The sequence below is a fragment of the Peromyscus californicus genome, unplaced genomic scaffold, assembly GCF_007827085.1.
Source record: "Peromyscus californicus insignis strain IS unplaced genomic scaffold, ASM782708v3 Scaffold_4__1_contigs__length_199733344, whole genome shotgun sequence".
NCBI lineage: Eukaryota > Metazoa > Chordata > Mammalia > Rodentia > Cricetidae > Peromyscus > Peromyscus californicus.
The window spans coordinates 118950530-118975376 of record NW_026294562.1 but is presented as its reverse complement, the minus strand read 5'-3'; the positions used below and the strand labels follow the sequence as shown (position 1 = coordinate 118975376).

General features: G+C 43.2%; 1 protein-coding gene across 1 annotated transcript in view; it reads left to right on the top strand.

Annotated features, from left to right (window-relative positions):
• Nucleotides 1-24847, top strand: part of Efl1 (elongation factor like GTPase 1) — a 125544-nt gene that overhangs the window by 81511 nt on the left and 19186 nt on the right. The window contains exons 16-17 of the mRNA XM_052762949.1: nt 12029-12160; nt 16915-17062. Of these exons, the coding sequence (XP_052618909.1) occupies nt 12029-12160; nt 16915-17062 (280 nt within the window). The remainder of the gene's footprint in view (nt 1-12028; nt 12161-16914; nt 17063-24847) is intronic.

Sequence of the window (24847 nt, the reverse complement as noted above, 5' to 3'; positions counted from 1 at the left end):
CTGTCTCCTTCCCCAGCACTGGGATTACAGAACACACCTCCACAGCCAGCATTTTCATATGCTTTCTGGGGATTGTACTCAAGTCCTCATGCTTGGAAGGCAGTGCTTTACATACTGAGATATCTCCTCAGCTCCCAAGAGATACACATCTTAGTGAACTCAAAACAAAACAAAAAACCCAAAATTTTACAAGGCACAGAAATATGGAAAATATAAAAAGGCAGTTAAGATCGTTATCAACATTTTAAAATCTGCAGTCCTTTAAGTAGTGAATAGTACAGTGAACGCCCACATACTCATCCGGGTTTAGCTGATTTGGACGTTTTCCTGTAATTGTATCCCTTCTTCTCTTACTGCTGAGTGGTCACCTAAGGAGCCTTTGTTGTGTCTCTCCTGTTTTGAGGCTGCTGTGTAGTTTCCACTTCCCTGCTTTAAAAGGTGTCTGTAGGAGAACGCATAGATACGTACAGAGTGAATTTTTAAACTCTGAATAATAGATACTGTTGGTGACTTGTGCAACATTTTTCTTGTGCTGTTTCATGTTGTTTTAGCTTGGTGGATGTGAGGGAAGTTAATTTGGTTCTCTGAGAAGGGGCCTTACTCTGTAGCCTAGGCTGTTCTATATCTAGTTCATGGTCCTCTGTCTGGCTCGGGCTCTGCAGTATTGGACTATAAGCATGTACCGCCATGCCCACCTTCAGGGATTTTTTTCCCACCCATGTTGATTCCATTGTCTGAATTTATAACGTAATTTTTCTGTTCTTCCGTTAACAGTTATTGAAAGTGGCTTTCAGGTTTGTGGGTGTTGTTTTTCCCCAGCTCTAGAAATGCAATGTAAGACCTGCATGTGTTAGGCAAGTGCTCCACCCAAGCTAGATCTCTAGTCTTCTTGCTTAAGTATTTAGTCACAGGGTATCTTAGTCAGTGTTCTGTTGCTATGAAGAGGCATCATGATCAAGGCAACTCTTATAAAAGAAAGCATTTAATTGCAGGCTTGCTTACAGTTTCAGAAGTTTAGTCCATTGTCATCATGGCAGAGAACATGGCAGCAGGTAGTAGGCATGATACTGGAGAAGTAGCTGAGAGCTACATCCTGATCCACAAGCAGAGAGAGAGAGAAAGAGAGAGAGAGCCTGCCTGCCCTTGATGTGAGCTTTTGAAACCTCAAAGCCTACCCCCAGTTACACACTTCCTCCAACAAGGCCGTACCTACTCTAACAAGGCCATACTTCCTAATCCTTCTCAAATAGTGCCACTTTCTGGTAACTAAGCATTCAAATAATATGAGTCTCTAGTGTCTATTCTTATTCAAACTACCACGTTCCATTCCATTCCCTGGCCCCAAAGGCTTATAGTCTATTCATGATGCAAATTGCATTCAGTCCAACTTCAAAAATCCTCTAGTCATTCACCATCTCAACACTATTTAAAAGTCCAAAGTCTTTTCTGAGACTCATGGCAGTCTCTTAACTGTAAGCCCTATAAAATCAAAACCAAAAAGCAAGTCACATACTTCCAAAAGACAATGGCACAGAATATGCATTACCATTCCAAAAGGGAGGAAAGGGAGCATAGTGAGGAAATACTGGACCAAAACAAGACTGAAACTCAGCAGGGCACACTCAAATTCTGCTTCTCTGTGTCTGATATCAACGTATTCTTCAGATCTCCAGCTCCTTTCAGCTTTGTTAACTGCAACATACTTCTCTCTCTTGGGCTGGTTCCACATCCTGTTAGCAGCTGTCCTTGGTATGTGTCCTATGACTCTGACATCTTCAACATCTTGGGGTTTCCAGGGCAATCTAGGCTTCCCCTTCATAGCTTCATGCATAGGCCTCTCTGAGTCTCCATGCAAAAACACCCAGCACAAGCCCCAGCCTCGCTCACTGTCTTTCCTTATTTCCTTAGCTGTGGAGGGGAATTCTACAACCTCTTTCTCGTATTCTTGACTTTAAAGCCAGAACCATGTGGCCAAAGCTGCCAAGTTCTGCTCCATGAACTTGGCCCCTCCTTCCATTATATTTGCATCAGCTTTCTGTTGTAGATGGTTTCTTTTAATGCTTAAGCTTTTCTTTAATTCCTCTTCATAAGTTGGAAGCTTAGCTGGGTGGGGTCTTGCCCAGAGGTCACCACTCCCTTTACTCCATTTAGCATCAGGCTTTTCTTTAAACTTTGTAACTCCTTGAGCACTGGACTTGGCCCCGTTACACTTCCCAGTGCTCCTTTTTCCCTCAAACTGTACATTTTGTATTCTCTTTGTCTAGCTTTCTTCTTTTCATTACAGATCTGTATAAGAGTATTACTAATAACATGACCGAGTCAATACTAGGCTGTCTTGAAATCTCCTCTGCCAGTGGCATTAATCTAAAACTCTTCAATTTAGCCTCAGGCAGATTTTTAGGGCAAGGCAAAAAGCAGTCAGTTCTTTGCCAAAATATCACAAGAAGGATCTCTAAGCCACTTACTAATATTCCTCCCCTCTGAAACTTCTTGAGCTGGATCCCCACAGTTCAAATTACCTTCAGCACTGTCTTCTAATACGATAACCAGTTAAGACCTGCTTAAAGTGTGCAACCACTTTTCTAGTCCAAAGTCTCAAAGTCTTCTATATTCCTCCAGCAAGCAGCATGGTCAGGCCTGTCACAGCAGTACCCTGGTCCTTAGTACCAACTTCTGTCTTAGTCATTGTTCTATTGCTGAGAGGAGACACCATGACCATGGCAACTCTTATAAAACAGAAAACATATAATTGGAGGCTTGCTTACAGTTTCAGAGGCTAAATCCATTATCATCATGGCAGAGAGCGTGGCGACAGGGAAGTACTGTGCTGGAGAAGGAGCTGAGAACTACATCCCTGATCCATAGGCAGAAATAGAGAAAGCATGGCCTGGTGTGGGCTTTTGAATCCTTAAAGCCCACCCCTACTGACACACTTCTTCCAACAAGGCCACACCTTCTGATCCTTCTAATCCTTTCAAATAGTGCCACTTCCTGATGACTAAGCATTGAAATATATGAGTCTATGGGGGCCACTCTCACTCAGACCACCACACAGGGTATCACTGATTTGCCCAGGCTGGCCTTGAACTCCTCGGAAATATTGTAAAGATGACAGGCCTCCACTATCTAGCCATCTTGCTTTCAGATTTTTGCTGTTAGAAAAGTGAAGAACTTTGAACATGTGGATGCTCTACTAGGGCAATGGTTTTTTAATCCCATCAATCCAAACTTTATTTTAATAGCTAATCTAACATCACCTTTCTTCCTGGAAACAAAATTCAAAGATAAAATAATCTGCTTGCCTACCTAATTTTCACAACAGTGTAATAATTTAGTTATAAGGACAAATAGGAAGTAATCTTCAATAAAGTACATTGCCCTTTGGAATGTAAAGATTATTTGTGACTGTCAGAGGTGTGATTAATTCATATGATTAATTCACATGGTGTTTACGTCACAGTAACAAATGCATTGGATAGAATGTATGGAATTGATGACTGCCCTGAGTGCCTGTTGGTAAGATGTTGAATATTTTGTTTTCACAACAGGTCATTCTTCCTCTGATTTATGTAGTAATTCCATTCTTAAAATTTTAGTGTATATTTAACTGTAAAAAGAAAAGAGAGCAACCACCTGTAGACGAATTTCTAAATGGTCTTATTAAATAAGAAACACAGAGCCAAATATAGGGGTGAAAGCCTTAGAGGAAATAGTGAGAGCCACCAGCCAACCTTAACTCACCACACCGCCGCCGTAGCTTCCCCAGAGAGCTACTTCCTGTCTACCCAGGCTTTTATTGCCTTGCTGTTCTGCCCTCTCATTGGCTCTTAGCCCAGCTACCTCACTTCCTTGTCACTGCCTGTCTGTACAGACCTCCAGGTCTCTGTGGTTGGTACTAGGATTAAAGGCATGTGTCACCAGCTTGGCTGTTCCCTAGTGTGTCCTTGAACACACAGAGACCCTGCCTGCCATGTGATCAGATTAAGGGCGTGTGCTACCACTGCCTGACTTCTGTGTTTACTTAAAAATGTCTGGCCTTTTTCCTCTTGATCTCCAGGCATGCTTTATTTATTAAAATACAAATAAAATATCATCACATTTCAGCACAAATAAAATATCACCACAACCGCCTTTGCTATTGAAATGAAATTAGATTTAAGCTCAGATTACTGTTGACTAGTTATCCAGCATAGATCCCACAAATCATGCACATAAAGGGGCAGACTCCTTTGTATAGGACATTTGTACACATTATGAGGTCCTGGCCCAGCCTACTAAATGCTAGTAACAGTTGTAACAACCTTTAGTCACATCTATAGTACATAAAACCCACTTTTTAATACACATAGCTACCATAACTTGGTTCTTATGTACCACTTACATAGATGTGAATGGTGTCTTGTTTTAATTTATATTTGTGTTGTTTAATGAGATTAAGACTTGGGGGTGTTTTTTGGTTTTTAACAGCCAGGGCTCCTCTTCTTTTAGAATCTTTTTGTAGATATGCTTGTATTCTTCATCTATATTCCTTTTGCTTTTTAGGAATCTTTGATTTACAGTAGCACTTAGCGCTTACATTCTTCCGACTCTTTGATACCAGAGTCATCTTTGTCGCTTTGGTTTTTGTATCTTTTGTTACAAAGTGTGTTTCTTACAAGTTACTGAGGTTTATGAGTCTAGTGTTGTGGAGTGTTTGGGATTTAAGTGTTCCAGTTTTTGTTGTTTCACATTTCATCTTTGATCGATAGGAAATTTTCTTTTTCAGCGTGTGTGACAGTGGTATTTTTTTCTGTTTCATCAGCTTATTGTCTCACTGCCGTTTGCCGACCAGGCCCTCCTGTCTGCCACCTTGGACGTACCGTCCACATGCTGTGCTCGCTGGTCTGTGTCGGCCTCTCGTTCTTCTCCACTGATGCTGCATCTGACGACCACCGTTGCTGGGCTGTCTGTGCATCTGCCCCCACCCCCACCCCGTCTCGCCACTTTCTCCTGAACAGGGTCGTGCGCTGCCCCTTCAGTCGTCTTTAATCTGGTCCACAGTGAACAGAAATAGCTCACAGCTGGACATGCCCTTCTCTGGTTTCACCTGTTCATTCAGCTTTTCCCTGGCTTTCTGTTTCTTTGACTATTTTGGTCAGGATCATTTTGTACCTGAGCTGGAGTCACCATTTCATCCAGAAGGAACTCATTTCCTCTTGCCATTCGGAAATATTTGAGTTTTAAAGGCAGAAGGAGTCAGGTTATGTTTTTCTGACTTAAAAAAACCTATGTCTTCTCTCCCTCTTTTTCCCTCCTCTCTCCCTCCTTTCTTCTTCCCTTCCTTCCTTAAGTTTTGCCTTTAGGCAAAAGTGCATTATTTTTAATCTACTCTAAGCAGTTTACGCTTCTTGCGTGCTGACCTGCGTATGTTCCTCCATTTATTTAAACCATTCCATTTGAAACTCACCCTGAAGACTAGTATCTAAACCAGTGTGTTCCGTGCAATATGTAAGTTTAGGTCAGTGGGACAGAGCACAGAGTCCATGCATGGGTGGGATTATGAATGCAAATCTGTTATTCGTTGTAGTTAACTCTTTGGTGTATCCATGTGATTGACTAATACAGGTCAATTCATACCCCAAATGTAGATTCAGAATCTGATGAGCTTCCCGGTTAGCACAGCAGCGGCCACTATGACCTTTATAATTATCACTGCTGCTGCTTCATTTATTGCCCCAAGTTAGAGCCGTAATTAGATTCAAATCCCCTGATTCCACGTCACACATAACAAGCACACATGTGGACTAGAGAAGAGAGCCGATAGCATTTGCAGGGTCCCAGAGAAGTGGGAACCCTGGGGTGAAACGGCTCTTCAGTCCTGCTTTAAGCTCCACGCCGAGTCTGTCAATAAGGACCTTGTATTCTCCCTTGGGCCTACAATGGTGCCATTTCAGCTCTTCAGAACACCCTTCCACACACTCTGCAGGGCTGTCTCCTTATCGCTTTATTTCAGTTTCTCAAGGAAGCCTAGAACCTTGTGATTTCTCTTTTCTGTAAACAGAATGCACTTGCCTTCTTGGAACAGTGGTCATACTGTACTGTAATTCTTTTCCCTGCCTTTGTCCCGTCAGGTCTTAAGCTCTGGGAGGACAGGAAGTGCTCACATTCATTCAGTCCTTGGAGAATCATGTAGTGCCTGCTTTGGATCCCTGCCCTTAGAACTCATGTTGTTGGAAGACTGGGGGGATTCAAATGCTTATTAATCAGTTATTTGAACAGAACTTTCTAAGCTTTGAAGCTTGGACCTCAAACACAAAATACAGAAAAAAATATTTCGAGAAAGGGGAGATAGAGCTAAAAGGTTCATTACACAATGAATAATGTAAATAGTAATAAGAACTCACACACCTAAAAGAAGGCTTTGACTGTAACACTTCTCTTTCCTGCCCGTGGCAGAAGCTGCATTTTGTCCTTGTTTCCTCCCTTTCGTCTTTCCAGCCTCTCACAAATCACCACAAGGACAGCCCCACCTCGTTCCCTAATGCAGGGACAGCCCCACCTCCATCCCTAATCCAGGGACAGCCCCGCCTCAGTCCCTAATCCAGGGACAGTCCCACCTCATTCCCTAATCCAGGGACAGCCCTGCCTCATTCCCTAATCCAGGGACAGCCCCACCTCAGTCCCTAATCCGGGGACAGCCCCCCCCACCTCGTTCCCTAATCCAGGGACAGTCCCACCTCCATCCCTAATCCAGGGACAGCCCCGCCTCAGTCCCTAATCCAGGGACAGTCCCACCTCATTCCCTAATCCAGGGACAGCCCTGCCTCAGTCCCTAATCCCGGGGACAGCCCCGCCTCATTCCCTAATCCAGGGACAGTCCTGCCTCAATCCCTAATGGGGACAGTCCCACCTCATTCCCTAATCCAGAGAAAGCCCCCGCCCTCCTCGGTCCCTAATCCAGGGACAGCCTCACTTCATTCCCTAATCCGGGGACAGCCCCACCTCCATCCCTAATTTAGGGACAGCCCCGACTCATTTCCTAATCCAGGGACAGTCCTGCCTCATTCCCTAATCTGAGGACAGTCCCACCTCATTCCCTAATCCAGGGACAGTCCCGCCTCAGTCCCTAATCCGGGGACAGCCCCTGAGTGTCGGGGACTGTTAGGACTAGGGTGTCTCTCTGTGCTGGCTGGGGCTAGAATCTCCTTCCTCACCTTACACAAGCCGTTTACCAGCCATTGACAGCTGTTTCGCTCTGGTGGAAAACATCGTTTCACATGTCTTACTGAAGGGCATGCTGCCTTGTTTTCCTGTGCTAGCATGTGCAGCCCTCATCTGTCCTGGTGTAACAGGGGAAGACAGAAGGGGGGCTTTGAGGCGCCCTCCCATTTGCCTTGGACACATTACCAGGCAGCACTCGGGTGCTGACCACTTCAGGCTCTTCCCCTGCTGGAGTCCTCATTTCCTGTGCCTGCTTGTGTTAGTCAAACTCCATTGGGTCAGCGTGTTTCCACAGGAGTGGAGTGAGCTGGCTCCCTGTGACCACATCTTGGGCATAAACTGAGACCCTATGGTGATATAGTTATAACTCTTTTACCTCAATGGGCAGTTTGCTCCCTATTCTTAAATACACCAAAATTAATTAAATACACCAAAATTTATTAATTACAAATTTATAATTCTTTATGGTGTTAGTTTTCTCGTTATTCTCTTCTAAGGAAAGGGCCTCCAGTTCTGAGTGTAACCTACTTAAGAACTATTTTTAGCTTATTTGTTCCTACAAGAAGAACAAAAGAAAATGACATGATGATGTCATTGTTGCAAGACTTTTCTCTAGGGCCATGAGGAGGCTGACAGGCTGTTGATTTCATGGGCCTGCTTACCACACCTAACAGGCCAAGCAGTCTTCTGAACACCTTAGCTAGTCTCGACCCATCAACCTTGGCAGTGCTGGGGGAGCAGGCTTGGAAAAGGCATGTTTACCTTTCTGGTCTTCCCCACCTTCTCCATGAGGGTTGTAAAGTGTGGGTTCCCTAACACTCTTTAAAACTGCTGGCTCTGAGTGACAAGGAAGTAGAACTGGAGCATAAGCTGGGGACAGATGGAGTGGGTAGCTGTTCCAGCTTTGATCTGGAAGTTCCAACCCCCACTGAGGCTTCGGTAACTGTCACGCCTACAAGGCGGGGCCAAGAGAGGACCCTGAAGACCGGAGATCCAGATGCACTGCCTCTCTCCTCTCTCTGTTCCTGGACCCTGGACAGGGGAGGTAGACCGAGCAGAGTTCTCCAGAGAACACCACCAAACTGTGACACACCTTCCCCAGACCTTGCAACCTACCTATTCCTTCATTTGTAAGTTATGCCACTAATAAACCTCCCTTTTAACTACGTGGAGTGGCCTTAATAATTTCACCAATAGACAGATGTATTGGGTCCTTGGGTACCTAATGACATCAGGCATAGGGCAGAATGTAGCCTTGCACAACCAAGGATTCAGCATCCTACATCTTAAGGCATCTATACTGAAAAGTAGAAAATTCCCCATGTCCTGTCCAAAGTGGCTCCAAGTGCTTGAACGGACCTGAGGCTATGTGCAAGTCTGCTTTTCCACAGTTTACAGAATCCACTGATTCAGGCCCAACCATTGTTGGAAGGGCAGGCTCGGGGGATGTTTAACTGTGATAATGTTAAACCTTAGGGAGCATCTGCTAGCTAAAACGTTACATATTTTCCAAGATATTGTAATCCCAGTAACACTTTTCTTTTACCAGGGAGTAGTGCTTTACAAACGTATGTTTTCTGTAAGATGGTAATGCTGTTTTCTGTCCAGGCAGCTGACTGGCTGGTCCCCGGAAAGCAGTGTTAGTTTTTAGTGGTAGCTTTGCCATCTTCCTGCCTGCAGGGCAACCTGGTGCTCGAGTGACTCAGCCCATGGAACAGAATGCCAACCCACTTCTCAGTCTCTGCAAAACATTGCTAACAGGTCTTTTTATGTATTGTTTATGTCTGAGCTACTTATTAAAGGGGGATATTAAGGACAGCCTGGAAAAAATGGCCCGCTAACATTACAAAATATTAATATTTGTCTTAACAGAATCAAATGAATGATATAGAGCCTAGCCAGGGCCTCTGTTCCCCGCTGAAGAACTCAGCATTTACTTGGTTCTGGTAACTGTCATCCTGTCTGTGAGGCACGATAGCATGCACACTCATTTACCTTCAGTTGGTTACAAAGCAAAACAAAACAAAAAACGAAGCTGAAATTCTTTTGCTCCATAAACTGCTTTTATCGACATAATCCTTAATCTGGCTTTTCTGGGTTTTTTGTTTTTTGTTTTTAATAAATATAGTGACTAAAAAATGATGGCCACCATCATTTGGGATTTTTCACATGGAACCAATCTCTTCCTAATTCAGAAATTTTGAAATGATTCCTTGGGAGTATGCCCCTCTCCTCCAAGTCCTAGTTGAAGGGAACAGCAAGGTTTGAGTTTTGTTTTAAGAAAAGGTCTGTATAGCACAAATTGACTCCAATTCATCATCATCCTGCTTCAGCCTCCTGAGTGTGGGGATTCCATGTCTGGCTAATTATTAGACTATTGACTGAAATGATTGAAGTGAAGGAAAAAGTCATGATTTAAGGGGGAAAAGGTTATTGAATGTTATAATAGAGTAAAGGTGTGTGCCTAAGAGGAGAATACGGGGCAGGTAGGTGGGGGAAGAAATAGCAGCAGCTCGAGGGTGTGAGGATATTAGATAATGTGTTTGTACTTTTCTGTCTTTTTCAGAACTGAATTTGATGGCATTGTTTTTAAGGCAAAAATTTGGTTTCAAATTATGTTTAGTATAAAACCAAGCTGCACAGTCAGTGTTGCCCTGTATCCTATGAAGAAGTTCTCAAAGAGATGTTAAGTCATTCTACTCTGATTTGCCCAGATAACCTTGATGGTCCTTTTCCTGTGTCTTTAAATTATATTTTAGAATAAATACAGTAGGCAATCTGTAATACAGCTAGCAAAGGTCTTAGTCCCTTCAGATCATTTCCTATGCTTTGAATTCTATGGCCTTGACTCTTCTGTTTGGGGGAATTCTTGTCATGCCAGCAGGTCTGAGCAGATCTAAATAGCAAGAGTAGATTCAGTTGCTGGAAGAGCAAAATGTAAACCAGAAGTCAGAGAGCTAGTGTTCAGATTCACTGACCATCTGCAGCTTGTATCCCTTCTGGTATAGAGGAAAGAGCAGCATTTGTCCTCCAGTGAAACCGTGTGCTGTGTGTGCAGGAAGGAAGTGCCGCTGTCAGAGGTCAGACGGAAGATGAATGAAGTCTGAAAGAGAATATTTACTATGGGCTTTTCCTGAAGCCTAGCCTCACTCGAGATGAGGCTATTTCTAGTAGCCCTGCTGGAGAGTTGGCCAGCTCCAGAATAGGTTAGATCCTGATACCAGGGAGATAAACAGGAAGCTGCAGCCAGGCAGACTTCTGAGTGCTGGGCCAATGGGTGCAGTGTTAAGGAATGCAGACTTTACCACACAGGTATGCTGGAGTGCAGAGATGTTTACAGATGGAGCAGCAGACTTGCTCATAGTAGAATGAACGCTTTCTCCCTTGCACTTGGAAGGCTTCATGAGATGGTGAATCTGAATGCTCTCTGGTTGGCACATCAAAGGCAAGTTTCCTCTGGTGTGGTCAGACAGGGAGAGTCCTGTACGCTGTCATTCTGGTGTGTGTCCAGAACCCTTGCCTCGGGTCACCTCTCCCAGACGGGCTCCTGTACTAGACTGGACAACCTCCTTCCCACTTAGCCTTCTCGGTCGTTTTTATTTCAACATAATGGCTCCCAAATGATCCTTGTGCATGTTCTTGATCTGCTCTAAATACTGTCCACTCTGATTCTGGATGTGAGGTCAGAGTGTCCTTCCATCTCTCCGTAAGATACTCTCTTTACTTCCATCTATCCAGAGAACATATGTACCCTTCAGAGTCTCATGCAACCATCATTCAGCAGCCTAAAGAGGGAAGACTGAAGTCTCTTTAAACCTGAAGTAGAATTCAGAATAGCTAGGGGGTTAAATACTCAGTAGCCATGCCATATTATAGATTTCTGAATTCCCTTTATCAATATGTAAATGGTTATTTTAGCAGAGATTCATATTCATTAAATTAATATATATTTTAAAGAGATAATACAAACTATAACTTGAAATAATTGTTGTTTTCAGACAAAACATCTAGAAATGGGGTCTGGAGAGGTGGCTCAGTCTGGAAAGTGTCTGAGTACAAACATGTGGAACTGAGTTTGGGTCCCCAGCATCCACATAAGAGCCCCAGTGTGACCCCAGCACTGGGGAACAGGAGACAGACACATTCCTGGGCCCATGACCAGCAAGTCTAGCCAGTTGGTGAACTTTGAATTCAGTAAGAGACCCTGTCTCAAAAAACAAGGCAGAAAGCAATTGGAGAAGACACTTGAAGTCTACCTCTGACCTCCGTGAATGTACACACACGTGTGCATGCACACACACACACCCGCACACCCCCAGGCATATATACACATGGCCACGTGAACATGTACATGCAAAATACACACGCACAAAACCTAGACGTGATCATTTCTGTTATCAAAGTAGATACGCTTCCCGCAAACCTGATGTAACGTGACGTGTCTATCTGAAAAAGAAAAACCAGTAAATTTCTGTAGGTTTTTTTGTTTGTTTGCTTGATTTTTGGAACACAGTCTTACTATATTAGCCCTGGCTAGTCTGGAACTTACTATGTAGACCAGGATGGCCTGGAACTCACTGAGATTTGCCTGCCTCTGCCTCCAAAGTGCTGGGATTAGTGGTGTGTGCCACCACACCCATCCAGAACTGTATTTTTGACAAGAGTAATATTATCTAGGTTAAAAACGAGCAAACAATGGATGCCTACTTCATTCCTTGTCACTTTGGTAGTGTACTAGGTATGTCCTAGGTCTGTGCTGTTATTTTCCTAGTATAAGTTCAGACTCAATCATCCTGTATTGATCCCATGGCTCTTTCTCTCTCTGCAGGCATTGGAGGCCTCCAGGACTTTGTTCTAAAATCTGCCACTCTGTGCAGTCTGCCCTCCTGCCCTCCGTTCATTCCACTCAACTTTGAAGCCACCCCGATTGTGAGAGTCGCTGTGGAGCCAAAGCACCCAAGTAAGAGGGCCCTGCTTTTAGAAGCATATGGTACTGGCTTGGGTTTGTTGTTGTTGTTGTTTTGTTTGCTGTTTCGCTTTTGCGATGAGGGGGGGGGGTCTCTCTACATAGCTCTGGCTGGCTTGGAACTCGCTATGGCCTGGAATTTACTATGGAACCAGGCTGGCCTCAAACTCAGAGGTCTGCCTGCCTTTGTCTCCTGAGTGCTGGGATTAAAAGCATGCGCCACCACACCTAGCTTGCCTCACCTTTTTAGTGTGTGTATTTATTTGTCCCTCTATGATCTAGCTCTTCCTGGTACCTAGTAATGGCCAATGAAGACGCTACAGACCCTCCCTTAAGGGAGCATAGAGCAAGTGTGTGAAAGACAGTTCTCTGCTAAAGGACTTGATGGCCTCCTTACCTTCCTCTCCCTAGATCTGAGACCTGAGAACTTCTCCCTCCAAGTTTTAAGATGTAGGATTAGCTGCTTGTGTCCCTGGGTCCCAGAAGCTGCTTCTGCTGCCCTTTGATTTAGCCTGGATAGCGTAGCACAGAGTGATACCCAAAACAGCCTGTTAGAAATTGGCTGTTAATATATTAGAGCTTCTTAAATTATCAGATATTTACTAATTCCCCCCTTTTCTTTAGATTTATTTCTTTTATTTGTGTGTAAGTGTGTCTATTTGTGTACATGCACATGTGTGGGGATGCCTGAAGAGGCCAGAAGACAGCATCATCCCTGAAATGAGTTACAGGTGGCTGTGAGCTGCCCCATATGCTCCCAGACGTGAAGGATCCTACCCAAAACCTGGCTTCTTTCCTGTCCATGGTGTGCTCTGAATGATATTAATTTCCTTTACTCTGTCTAAAAAAGATAGTTAAAGAGAATTTTTTACAGTTATCCACCTGGAGGCCAGAGTGCATTTCCCTAAATTTCTCTGAGCTTCTAAAACCTAAATAGAAACCTTTGAAAGGGGCACACAATTTTCATTATAAGTTTTTGAAGAAATGTTGCTGTTTTCCCATAAGATAGGCTGTTCCTGCTGAGACGCCTTGTTCCTTGACTGTGTCAGTGCAGTGCCCGTTCGTGTATTTCAGTTTCTGACTGTTGCACCCTTTGTCTGTCCAGCTTCTCGTTTCATCTTCAGAGTGTCTAAGAACCTCTCCTTCACGCTGTCGCCATGCCGGGAGTCCTCAGAGTGCACGGACTCTGCTCTTGGCTCCGCTGTCTTACGCTCATCCTTCCTTGGGCCATAACCCCTTTGTCCATGGGCCCACAGCCTCACAAGATCCCAGTAACACTGCCAGGGAAGGCCTGGGGGACCCACTCTCATTCCTGTACACAGCTCTTCACTTGGGGACCTCTCATCTTTTTCATGATGAACGGGATTCATCCAGAACCGAGCCATTTGCTCTGTCAAAGAGAACCACACCCATTTGTTCTCTCACTTTTCTTCTTGGATCTCCCAAGCTGGGGTTAAGAGGTCCTGCTGGCCAGCCTCTGTTCCCTACACACTGGGCTACTCAGACCTCAGCGGACACCCGCAAGTGTCCCCAGGCCATCACTGTTTCCATTATTCTCATTAATCATGTGTGTTTCCCAGCAGTCTAGTGCCGATTTGACACTGAGTTACCATCTAATCCCTCAGCAGCCACCTGAGAACTGTTTTTATCTCATCTCCATGTGAGGGTGACCAAGGCATAAAGGAGTTAATTAGGTACAAAGCCTAATTTGTTTGATCCCAAACACTAGAAAAGTTTTAAAACTAAAAATAGAAAGAAACTGATGCTGTAGAGATGGCTCATCAATTAAGAGTATATATATACATCAATTATATTCTGCTCTTGCCGAGGACACATGTTCATTTTCCAGCACCCATGGCAAGTTGCTCACAACAATTCCACTTCAGGGAATTCAGTGTCCTCTTCTGGACTCTGAAGGCACTTGCACTGATGTGCACAAATACACACATGTGCACATAACTTAAAATAAAATAGAAGCTAACTTATTCAAGGTTATATAGTTAATAAGTTCTGCATTCAGGATTCACATCTCGGCCTCAGAGACAGAGGAGAAATTTAAGAAAACTTCCTTAGCTGAAATAGGGCTTCCAGTAGTGTTTTGTATATATCATGAAACACCAAAAATAGAAATTATTTTAAAAATTGAGAAATAAAGTAACTATACTTTTATGGGTTTTTTAACATATGCATACTATTTGTAATTGTGGTTTGTAGTTATATTAATTATCTAATACTATATAGCAAAATAATCCAAAATTTAATAGTCTGAAACACTAATCATGTATCAAAATCATGACACTATTTTGGTCAGGAATTTGGAGGTAGTTGAGCTTAGAGTCCCCAACCAGTGGCTTTCGTACCAATTCTGGGTTACAGCCACCTGCATGTTGATGATGCTTCCAAGACTCGTTTACATGGGCTCAAATGTTGGCTGGAGTTCAGGCCTCAGGTCTCCACAGAGCCCTTCCACTTGGTTCTCCAGTGTCCTGCAGCAGAACACAGTGACTGACTGTGTCCAGAGCTAGCTTGGGCAGTCACCATCACCACCTCCATAGTGTTCTGTTGTCAGATGTCACTCTCACTTTCAGAGAGCACCGTAGTGGAGCTGAGTATCAGGAGGCCAAGACGTCACCTACAAGGCTGACTGCTGAACGGTGCTTCATGATTTTTGAACTCCTGACTTGGCACGTTGTGCCGTAACTGCTCGAAGGTGTCTCCTAAACTGGCTCCCTTGCTGTAGCCCTTGGTTTTAATGATTGTTGTGAAGAAGTGCCTCCCTGAGAGCCTGCACTGAAGCATGACGTGTGTTTTAGGACATTTACCACTTACACGAGTTCTTGATGAAATGCAGAAAATAAATGTCTACTTTTCCCGCTGCCGCCTTCTCTTTCATTCCTTAATGTCTATTTCTGTGTCATGAATGAACTGTCCATTCGTAAGATTTTTAAAATAAGGGAAGAAAATCAGCCTACAGACTTTAAAAGCTCAACGTATGAAGTATTTGTGTTGATTTTGGCCACAGAATGGCTACCAGAAACATTTTCAAATTCCTGATTTCAATGTTGTCTCCAAGTCTCAAATTTGATTCTAAAACTGTCTTCTTCCCTTATTCCTAAACTGTTGCCTTTGGCTTAGAGACAGATCTAAGTGTGCAGGAACAGAGACAAGTGTGTATCGGCTGGACGTTGTCATTCAGCTGATGGAAAGCTAAAGACAGGCTTTGTCTTCCTGTTATTGCCAGTTTCCTGTGCTGTGAGTGTTCCCAGTGTCTGTGGAGCAATCCTTTGAGCTAGATTTCAAATTCTCTGACAGTCAAGTCAGTATTATCAAATCTACCTAGATAAGCAAAGGGAAGCCACGAAATGGTGACAAGAGCATGAGAGGGTGCCCACTGGGATTCCCTGTACTGGGGTGGCTTACAGCCTGCTGCTCTGTGGGGCTGTGATGTCTATGGACAGAGCCTAGGCTCTGAGACTGGCCAAGCACCTTCAGAACCAGGTTCTGTCACGTAGTTGCTCTTCACTTTGGACACAGGTTCCTTCACTTTCTCCAGCTGTTTCATCGTGTACACAATGAGAGCATTAATCTGTCCGTTCCTTCTATGAGGCCTGATTCTGGAATGCTTGCCTGGCATCTTAACACTATAAATAGTGGTAGTTATTTTTAGAACTTCAGTTCAAAAATAAATCAGCATTGAAGTTCTTATAGTCTCTCCCTGTCCTTTAATTAGCAAACTTCCATAAGGCTTTTCTGCCTTGCAGAAGGCTCCTGTGCTTTTGTGTGTTGGGAGTTGAACACTGAAGAACTGTGAAGTAAAATGTTGAATCAAAGCAATACTGCATGAGAATGCCCTCAAAATTTGTGCACAGCATCAAGAGACTTGCCCTGGCCTGCCTTGGAGGCAGAGTGGCAGCTGAGGATGTCGGAATGAAAAAGCAAATCCCAAATGCAGGCCTCAGTCCCCATCGGCGCCCCCAACTCTGTGCGCTGTTGCGTGGAGCAGTTATGTACCAGGCACACACACAGGGTGGAATGTGGAAGGGTACAGTAGCTGGTTACTGCAGACCTGAACCCCACGGTTCTATCAAGTGCTTTCACAAATCGGTTTGTCTTGCTTCGTTTTGTTTCTTTTAGTGCTGGGAGTCAAACTCGGGGCCTTGTGCACAGTAAACAGGCAAGCTGCCACTGAAAATACACCTCTAACCAACCCTGTTACTAGTTTTATTTCGAGACAGTCTCACTAGAGGTTGTCCTTGAATGGAGATTGTCCTGCGTCAGCCCCCTGAGTAGCTGGGGTTGTAGGTCTGTGTCACCAAGCCCAACTTACAAATTATTTAGTATGGAGTTGTAGAAGTTCTCAAATGTCATCGTAAATGCTTTGTGTATCTGTCTTAATTTTATATGTACTATTTGAGGAAGTATCGCTCTATTTCTAGGTCTGTAATCCATGTGTTACTAGTGAGGCAGAGGTGCATTCACAGGCATGGTGATGATAGTTTGTATCTGTTAAGAATTTGGTACAGAGATCTAAGCTGTGTAAGTCACCCTTGGCGTCTTAATGATAAGCCTGTGGGAGTCTTGCCCTAGCTCTCTGTCTGTACAAGTAGATTACAGGAAGGTGATTTCTTCACACCAGTGTGACCTAGGCATGCACTTCAGTGAAACGCTCCCGTCAGTGGCCACGGCCATTATTTCTAGATCATGTTGGTTGGTATGTCATTGTTACTTTGTTTCATTTTGTCGTCTAGGTGAAATGCCTCAGCTTGTGAAAGGAATGAAGCTGTTAAACCAAGCTGATCCCTGTGTCCAGATTTTAATTCAGGAAACAGGAGAGCATGTTTTGGTCACAGCCGGGGAGGTCCACCTTCAGCGATGTTTGGATGACTTAAGAGAAAGGTCAGATTAAAATGCTAGAGATGGAGAAGTGATAATTCTAAAACCAATAAGATGTTTTAATGTTTCCCAAACAGGTCAAACTAAGACTGTGCTTTATTTTGGGAGAGAAATGCAGTGCCCTCAATTCAGATATAAAACTGCTATTGAATCATAAATTTAAATTTTAATAGCTGGAAACTGACATGAATTTCATACACTTGAGAAGTTTTGCATTTAGCTTAAGTCATAAAACATTTTCATATATGTATTATATTTTAAGCACATATCAAAGCAACAAAAATCTTATTTTATAAATACAGGCTGTGATTAGGATAGACTTCTTGTGGACTCTACAATGTAAATCTGATGGAAATTTCTCTATGAAGGTCATATGTAAGTCATTAGATGAGCATACCAAATCACTTTTTATAAAAATTGGTTTTCTTCTTTGTTTTGTTGATAATGTATGTTTATTGGAAAAATAAAGAAAGCACAGAAGAGTACAGATTACTGGGTGATTTGCAGAAATAACTGCTATGAGCATTCAGGTTCATAAGCCCACTCGGTCTGTAGGTATTTGCGTGTCTACAGTGATCTGTGCTGAGCTCCGCGTGTCTGCCGGAGACAGACTTGTGCAGCTGTGACTGCTGACTCGGAAGCACGGCTATGACCACTGTCGTGTCTAAAAACGCTGGTTGACCCACACTTTTGTCACCCTTACATGTGACGGTGTTAGTCGTTGTAATATATATTCTGTGTTTGCTGATGAAAACAATGAGAATTTTCTTGTCATAGCCCTTTTCCCTTTTATTTTTACATTTTCTGTCATGAAAGCTGGGCAGTGGTGGCACAAGCCTTTAATCCCAGCACTCAGGCAGCAGAGGCAGGTGGATCTCAGTGAGTTCAAGGCCAGCCTGGTCTACAGAGCAAGTTCCAGGACAGTCAGGACTGTTATACAGAGAAATCCTGTCTCAAAAAAATAGAGATTTAAAAATTTCTGTCATGAGAATATTGACAACCTAGATAACTGTAAGTGGTTGTTCTGATCATGTCTTCATAGAGCACGTGGTCCCTGTGTGTGTCACCTCGCCCGCAGTAGGAGCTCACCGCGGCTGCCCCGTCACATAACCATGGACTGTGGTGGCAGTGTGTGGTGGCCGGGATGAGGCAGGGTCTCCTGCCACATGGAGAAGGCTCTCGTGTCTTCTTCCCTGGAGAATGCCACGGTTCTTTTTCCTTTTTCTGTGTCCGTGCAGCCATGGTCCACACAAGACTGGAAGGTAGACTTCCATCTCTTGTCACTGTTTTCTTAGTCACTGAAGTTCCATTTGAGTGGATACATGAGATCCAAATCATGAGATCCAGTATCCTCCAAATAACACCAGTTCCCAGAGGGCTCCTCCCATCCAGGCACTAGCAGGCCCGACCCTTCAGGGTGGTGTGGCCTAGACTCAGAGTTCCTCAAAGCTTTAGAAATGTTGTTTCCCTGTTTGTGAATTAGGTTATCTCCCCCTCTCCCTTCACTCTCCATCTGCCAAGGTAAAGTCCACATTGAATCATCTCACAGTTTCAGGCTGCTCACTCTTCCTTAAAAATCATTCTTTTGATGCTTTCACTGATTTTGAAAAATACTTACTCCTTAAGCTTAAAACTTGTTTTAGTGGTTCTGTGTTTATACCTTTGCTTAGTGTTTATACCTCATGATTTTCACTGTAGATTCTTTTTCACTTCTGGAGGGAAAAATCCAAATATGTTTTATAAAAGAAATTAGCTTTCTAGAAACATACCATTAACATAGTATTGAGTAATTTCAATAAGAATAAATATATAAATTCCTAGAAAATATTAATATTCAAAAACTGAAGATAATTTATCTTATATTGAATGAGAGCAATGAAAACTATAACAAATCTTTTGAAAAAGTATATGCTGCTTTATTAAAATACCACAAAGTCATCTCTCTCCTTTATTTATTTATTTATTCATTTATTCATTCTTTTTTTTTTAAAGTAGAGTTTCCCTGTATAGAATGCAGGCTAACCTTGAAGTCACAATCCTCCTGCCTCAGCCTCCCTGGTAATAGGATTACAGATATGTGTTGTAGTGCCTGTCAATCCCAGAGAAATTCTGAAGTGGCCCTTAACTGTTAGACTAAAGTACCGCTGACCACCCACTCCCTCAAGACAAACAAAATAATTCCCATCATGTCAGGAGGTTTCCTGTGACATGAATAACCTTAAGTTCAGTGTTTCCCTGTCAGAACTCAGAGGTCACCTGGATCCCGGAAGAAAGGAATCTCCCTACTCCTTATATAAAGGTAGTCAGCAGAGGAGTCAGCTAGGCTGGGTGCAAGTCCCGTAGGGGATGGTGGATGGGTACATCGGCTCAGTCAGGCCGTCCTTTTTGACTGGCAGGTTCTGCTTTTGAACTCCAAGGAACATAACAAGTGGTGTTGGCAAAGGGCCATGGCAGTCTGCAGTGTCCCAGTGCCCAGTGACAAGTCAGAGTCATAAGAAGGAATTATACTGAATGGTCTGTTTGGTAGGGGCTGATTGAGGAGTATGTCACCTGGCACGTGACTTTGCAGGATGTATATTACCCATTTACTCCTCAGCCCCATGTGTGTTGTGCCAAAGTCTGGATCCCCTAAAGACCGAGTCCAATGCAAAACAAAGAGTCTTTACTACAAGTTAACTTGGGCCTCTCGTCCAACTGATACAGCAGCAGAGCAGGAGAGACCCTGAGCAATACTGGGCGAGGGTTTGTATAGTGACTAGGCAAGGAGGGAGACTTGGGGGATTCCAAGACTGCCTAGTTACAGACCTGGGATTCGCTCAAGCCCTCCTTAGGGGTACCTGGACTGAGCTGACTGGCTCTCTTGGGTCTAGGGAGTTGCAACATTTTAATTTCATCAGAGGGACACCTGGAGTTTGTCTGCTTCTGATTGGCCCTTCCCTATGGGTGAGGTGCTCATGGCTTCTGATTGGCCCTTCCCTCTGGGTGAGGTGCTCATGGCTTCTGATTGGCCCTTCCCTATGGGTGAGGTGCTCATGGCTTCTGATTGGCCCTTCCTTGTGGGGTGAAGAGTTTCTCTCTCTCTCTCTCTCTCTCTCTCTCTCTCTCTCTCTCTCTCTCTCTCTCTCTCTCTCTCCCTGTTTCCCTTTCCTCTCCTCTCCTCTTTCCTCTCCCTTTCCCTCTCTCCTCTCTCCTCTCTCTCCTCTCTCCTCTCTCCTCTCTGTCTGTCCTCTCTCTAGGTAGCTAGGGCCAAAGATCATGGGCAGTTGAGTGGGGGGGGGCATCCTGTTCAGGCCTTTTTGCTATGGCCACACTTCTGCTGAGGCCTGGGTCTCTCATGTGTGTAAGACTTCTCAAGCTGATTTTAAAATTTGTGTACAAATGTAAAGGGTTAATAATAACCGAAGAAGAACTCCCAGGTGGGTGTTCTCACTGTGCTAGAAAACTGAAAATCAGTCTTTCTTTAAAGCAGCAGGAAGTAAGACTGTGATGTTGACCACAGAGATGATGGACTATTGAGTAGAGACCCCAAAACCAGGATGAGGAAAGGACAGATTTTCCAGTAAGTAGTGCTGCCTAGTAGATATCCAGAGAGGGAGAGAGAGGGGACACTCTTATTTCATATCCAGGTAGGTTGTAGGTAAAGGTATAAAGACTGAAAACTTTCTACTGTCTAGGAGATAGTAGAAGGGAATATGTATAAGATCTGAGCAAGACTATGCTTCTAAAACTGGATGTTAAAGGCACAAGTGACAGTGAAGATTTAATCCTCAACAAAGTCTATAGAGGAAAAGCAAGCACCAGTGTGTTCTAACCTTTGTAATCCCTACAGCATGTGAGCCTTACGTCCTAAGGAACACCTAAAACTGAGAGAAGCCGCAGCCCAAAAGAAAGTGTTACTAACTAACAAGCACATCACAACAGGAAGATGTATAGAGCCAGTCAGCACTTGATAAAATGCAAATCAAAACTGAGGTGAGGGCCTTGGATCATAGTTGGGCAAGGGCTTGCCTTGCAAGCATGAGGACCTGAATGTAATCCTTGACCCATTGCTGGCACTCACTTGTAATCTGGTTGGTAGGGAGGGGGCAACAGGCCGATCTCTGGGGCTTAATCTACTTGGTGAATTCCAGACAAATGAGAGACCCTGTCTCAAAACAAGGAAGATGGCCTCTGACGCACAAGAGCCAATTTGTGTTCCAGCCAGCACATGTATGCACACATACCTGTATACACATGTGCACCATGGACACACAAAGTGAGATACTTCTATGTACCCACTAGTGTTCAAAGTTTTTAAAGACATTCTCAAGTGATGGAGGAAATGAAGAGTGATACACTTGCCACACAACTAGTGGGAGTAGGAATTGGTACACTATTGGAGTCTGGTTTGGGTTGTCTCTTAGGAAAACAGGCCCTTCCCTCAGCTTGGCAAAACTTTCACTTCTGAATCTCTTTGTGCAGCAAAGCTGGGCAAATGTTTATCGAGAATGGGTGCTCTCGATGACATTTTTGTTCTAGGAGGGGCCTCACTGCGTGACCTGGGATGGCCTGAAACTCTCAGCCTCCAGCATCTGGAACTACAGGCATGTGCCACCTACCTAGGCTGTCACTAGTTAAAGTGGAAATTGACTGAGGGAGTCACCCATTGTTGGTCTTTGGTGTCCATGTGCACACACGTACACTTGTATGCGCATAATTAAACTGTAGAGTACAGGTGTTTACATTTAAATAGTAAAATCAGAAGGGCGGGGCAGGTTACAATAAAAGGTTATGGTTGCCTGTGAGGGATTTGGAAGAGATGGGGAGGTGTCTTCTTATGGCTTCAGAAACTGTTTTTTAGCTTGGGCTATTGTTTATATGGCTGTTCACGTTGAGCCAAATAGTTATAAATCAGTAGATTCTTTGTGTACTGGTCTTTGTGACTACTGCATTTCACAATTTCATTAAGAACGTTTATGGCCTTCTAGGATGTTTTTTAGTTTTCATAGGGCATGCCTCTTGTTTCAACTTTTTTACCTATCTGTAGTTTGTATACAGAATGGGGAGAGGTGAGGTGTCAGCTGTTGACCCTGAGCCAGGGGAACTGTCCGTTCTTAGCATCCCAATCTTAGGTGCAGAGCAGATGGAGTAGGAACCTACTGGAAGCACTGTCACAGGTTTGGTAGAAGCCTGCTGTTCCTTTTTATCTGTCTGTCTGTCTGTCTGCCTACTTAGAGAGAGAGAGAGAGAGAGAGAGAGAGAGAGAGAGAGAGAGAGAGAGAGAGAGAGAGAGAGAGATCGGTCTGTCTATCTGTCTATCTGTCTGTCTGTCTATCTCTAAAATAATAGCAGGCTCTGCATTGCCAGTTTAACAGAGCCTCTGCCCCTGGTGCCTTGTGGGTTTGGCAGCCGCATCCTTCCCTCCACAGCATGGAATGGCTTTAATCATATGAGCAATTTCTATAGCAGACTTCTTGGAACCTCAGAAATCCAAAGTAGTTCTTCGCTTTTGTGTTCCTTTATAATAAAAGGTAACAATATAGCGTTATTGATGTAGCCTCCGTTTCAATAGCTTTGCAGTTGGCTTTCTTGAAGTACATAAACATATATTCTCTAATAGTTCTAAAACTATCTTTCCGTTCCTGTGATTTTTCTATTTATTTATTTATTTATTTTAGTATTTGTGCTTCCATTTTATTATTTTGTATGTATATTTGGGTTGGGAGGTGCATGTGAGTGTGTAGAGGCCTTGGATATCATTCCTCAGATACTGAGCATCCCAACTAGATTTAACTGACTGTCCAGCAAGCCCCAGGAATCCAGCTGCCTTCCTCCTCAGCACAAAGATTTCAAGCACAAACCACTACACTGGCTTTTCTTTTCCACGTGGGTTCTAAGAATCCAGTGCTTACCCTGCAAGCACTTTACCAGCTGAGCTGTTTCCAGACCCATTTTGTTGTTTTGAAGAACTCAGCTGTAAACTGGACAGATGGCTCAACAGTTAAGAGCATCTACTGCTCTTCAGAGGACCCAGATTCCAGGCCTAGCATCCACCTTCGGGCAGCTCACAGCTCCAGGAATCTGATGCCCTCTGGCCTTCTTGGTCACCTGCACACACATGATGCACATAAACTCATACGGTACACACACATAAACATAAGTAAATAGTAAGCCTTTTTTTAAAACCTGCAAATTAAAAAAAAAATAAAAACCATCTTTAAAACAGTGTAAGGATTTATGTCGATCACAGGCTTGGAGACTTACCTGAAATAAGGCTGGAACTCACAGGGGTTTTTCTTAAGAAAAGAAACACTAACAGTAATTTTATTATCTTTCTACCCACCCGCCCTCCAGCAGTTAACTGCTGAATTCAAACCATTTGAAGTTTTCTCTGCTACAAGGCATTCATCTGATCGGCCTCCTTGCATGACATGTTTATTAAACCTCAGTGAAAATAAGTCACTTTATAAAGCCCGTAAGAATTCTTAAAACAAGGAATTTTATCATGATTTTGATTGGGATTTTGTTTGTTGTTTTGTTTTAGCCAAAGTGCCCGCAAATTGTTATCTAGCCACATGAAACTGTAAATCTCAGTAAATGATTTTCATAAATAGTCAAGGAGCTCTAACATGAATTTGGCTTTTTTTCTAACAACACGAAACAAAGAATGGTTTGGGTTTTCAATAGTGCTATCTCGGTAGCTCCTAAACCTGCATGCAAAGGAGTGAACTTATGCCTGGCAAGCGCCAACACTGATAGCAGCATGGACTGCTCAGATCCACGTGTCCCCTGGTCCACCCAAGCTCCTCACAGCTAGAAGGACTCACTAGAATTGATGCAGTAGCATACTAGACCCTCAGAGTGGGAAGAATCACATGCTTAAGAAAAGACTGGATTAGCTATTTGGAGCCAGTCAGTGGCCATTTACTATTTCTAAGATTTATTTTTAAGATTCATGTATTATTTCTAAGATTTCTAAATACTTTTTTAAACAAAGAATGAGTATTGAATGCTCATCATTTTAAATAGTGATTGTATAGGTTACTTTGACATTTTTAGCATATATTGTATTATATTATAATTTTAATGATATTGACGGACCTCATACAAATTAATTTTACATATCCTATGATCAAAATAACTTGGTGTTGTAAATTTTTGCTTTAACATGCTGTTGAAACACAACTTTTACTGCACTGTAATGGTAGAGAGTGTGAACTCTAAAGTCAGACCAAGATTCAGCTCCTAGATTCTCCACTTTCCAGCTGCTTGGATAATATATATACTTCCCTGGTTTTCTCTTCTACACAGTGAGGATTGTATTCATGTCTATTAAGGAATAACACCTTCTTCAAGCACTTGGCATAATGGCTCAGTGTAGTAAGTAACCATCACAAAACAAAATGTACATGATTTCTTAATACTTTTCATTGTTGTTTTATCTCTCTTTTCCATCTGAGTTATTTGGTGAGGTTGAACTATAGTTTCATTTGCATATACTCTCAAGTTTTAGCATCAGAGTAATTTTTAATTGGTACAATGTCTGATAGGCATCTGTCTTGAGTACCCTGGAGCAGATACGTAGACTTGAAGTAAGCTAATCCTTGAAAGAGAAAACCCTTGCTGATACAGCTGTAGGTCTTAGTGAAAGTAATCTTTTATCATGCCTTTTTTTTCTTATATACATTAGAGTCTGTTTTGGGTTCTATATGCTGAAATCTATTTGAATATCATTTTCATTTGAAGAATCCATTTATTGGGTTTTCAAATTTATCAAAAGGCATAAAATAAAATACTTGGACCATGTCT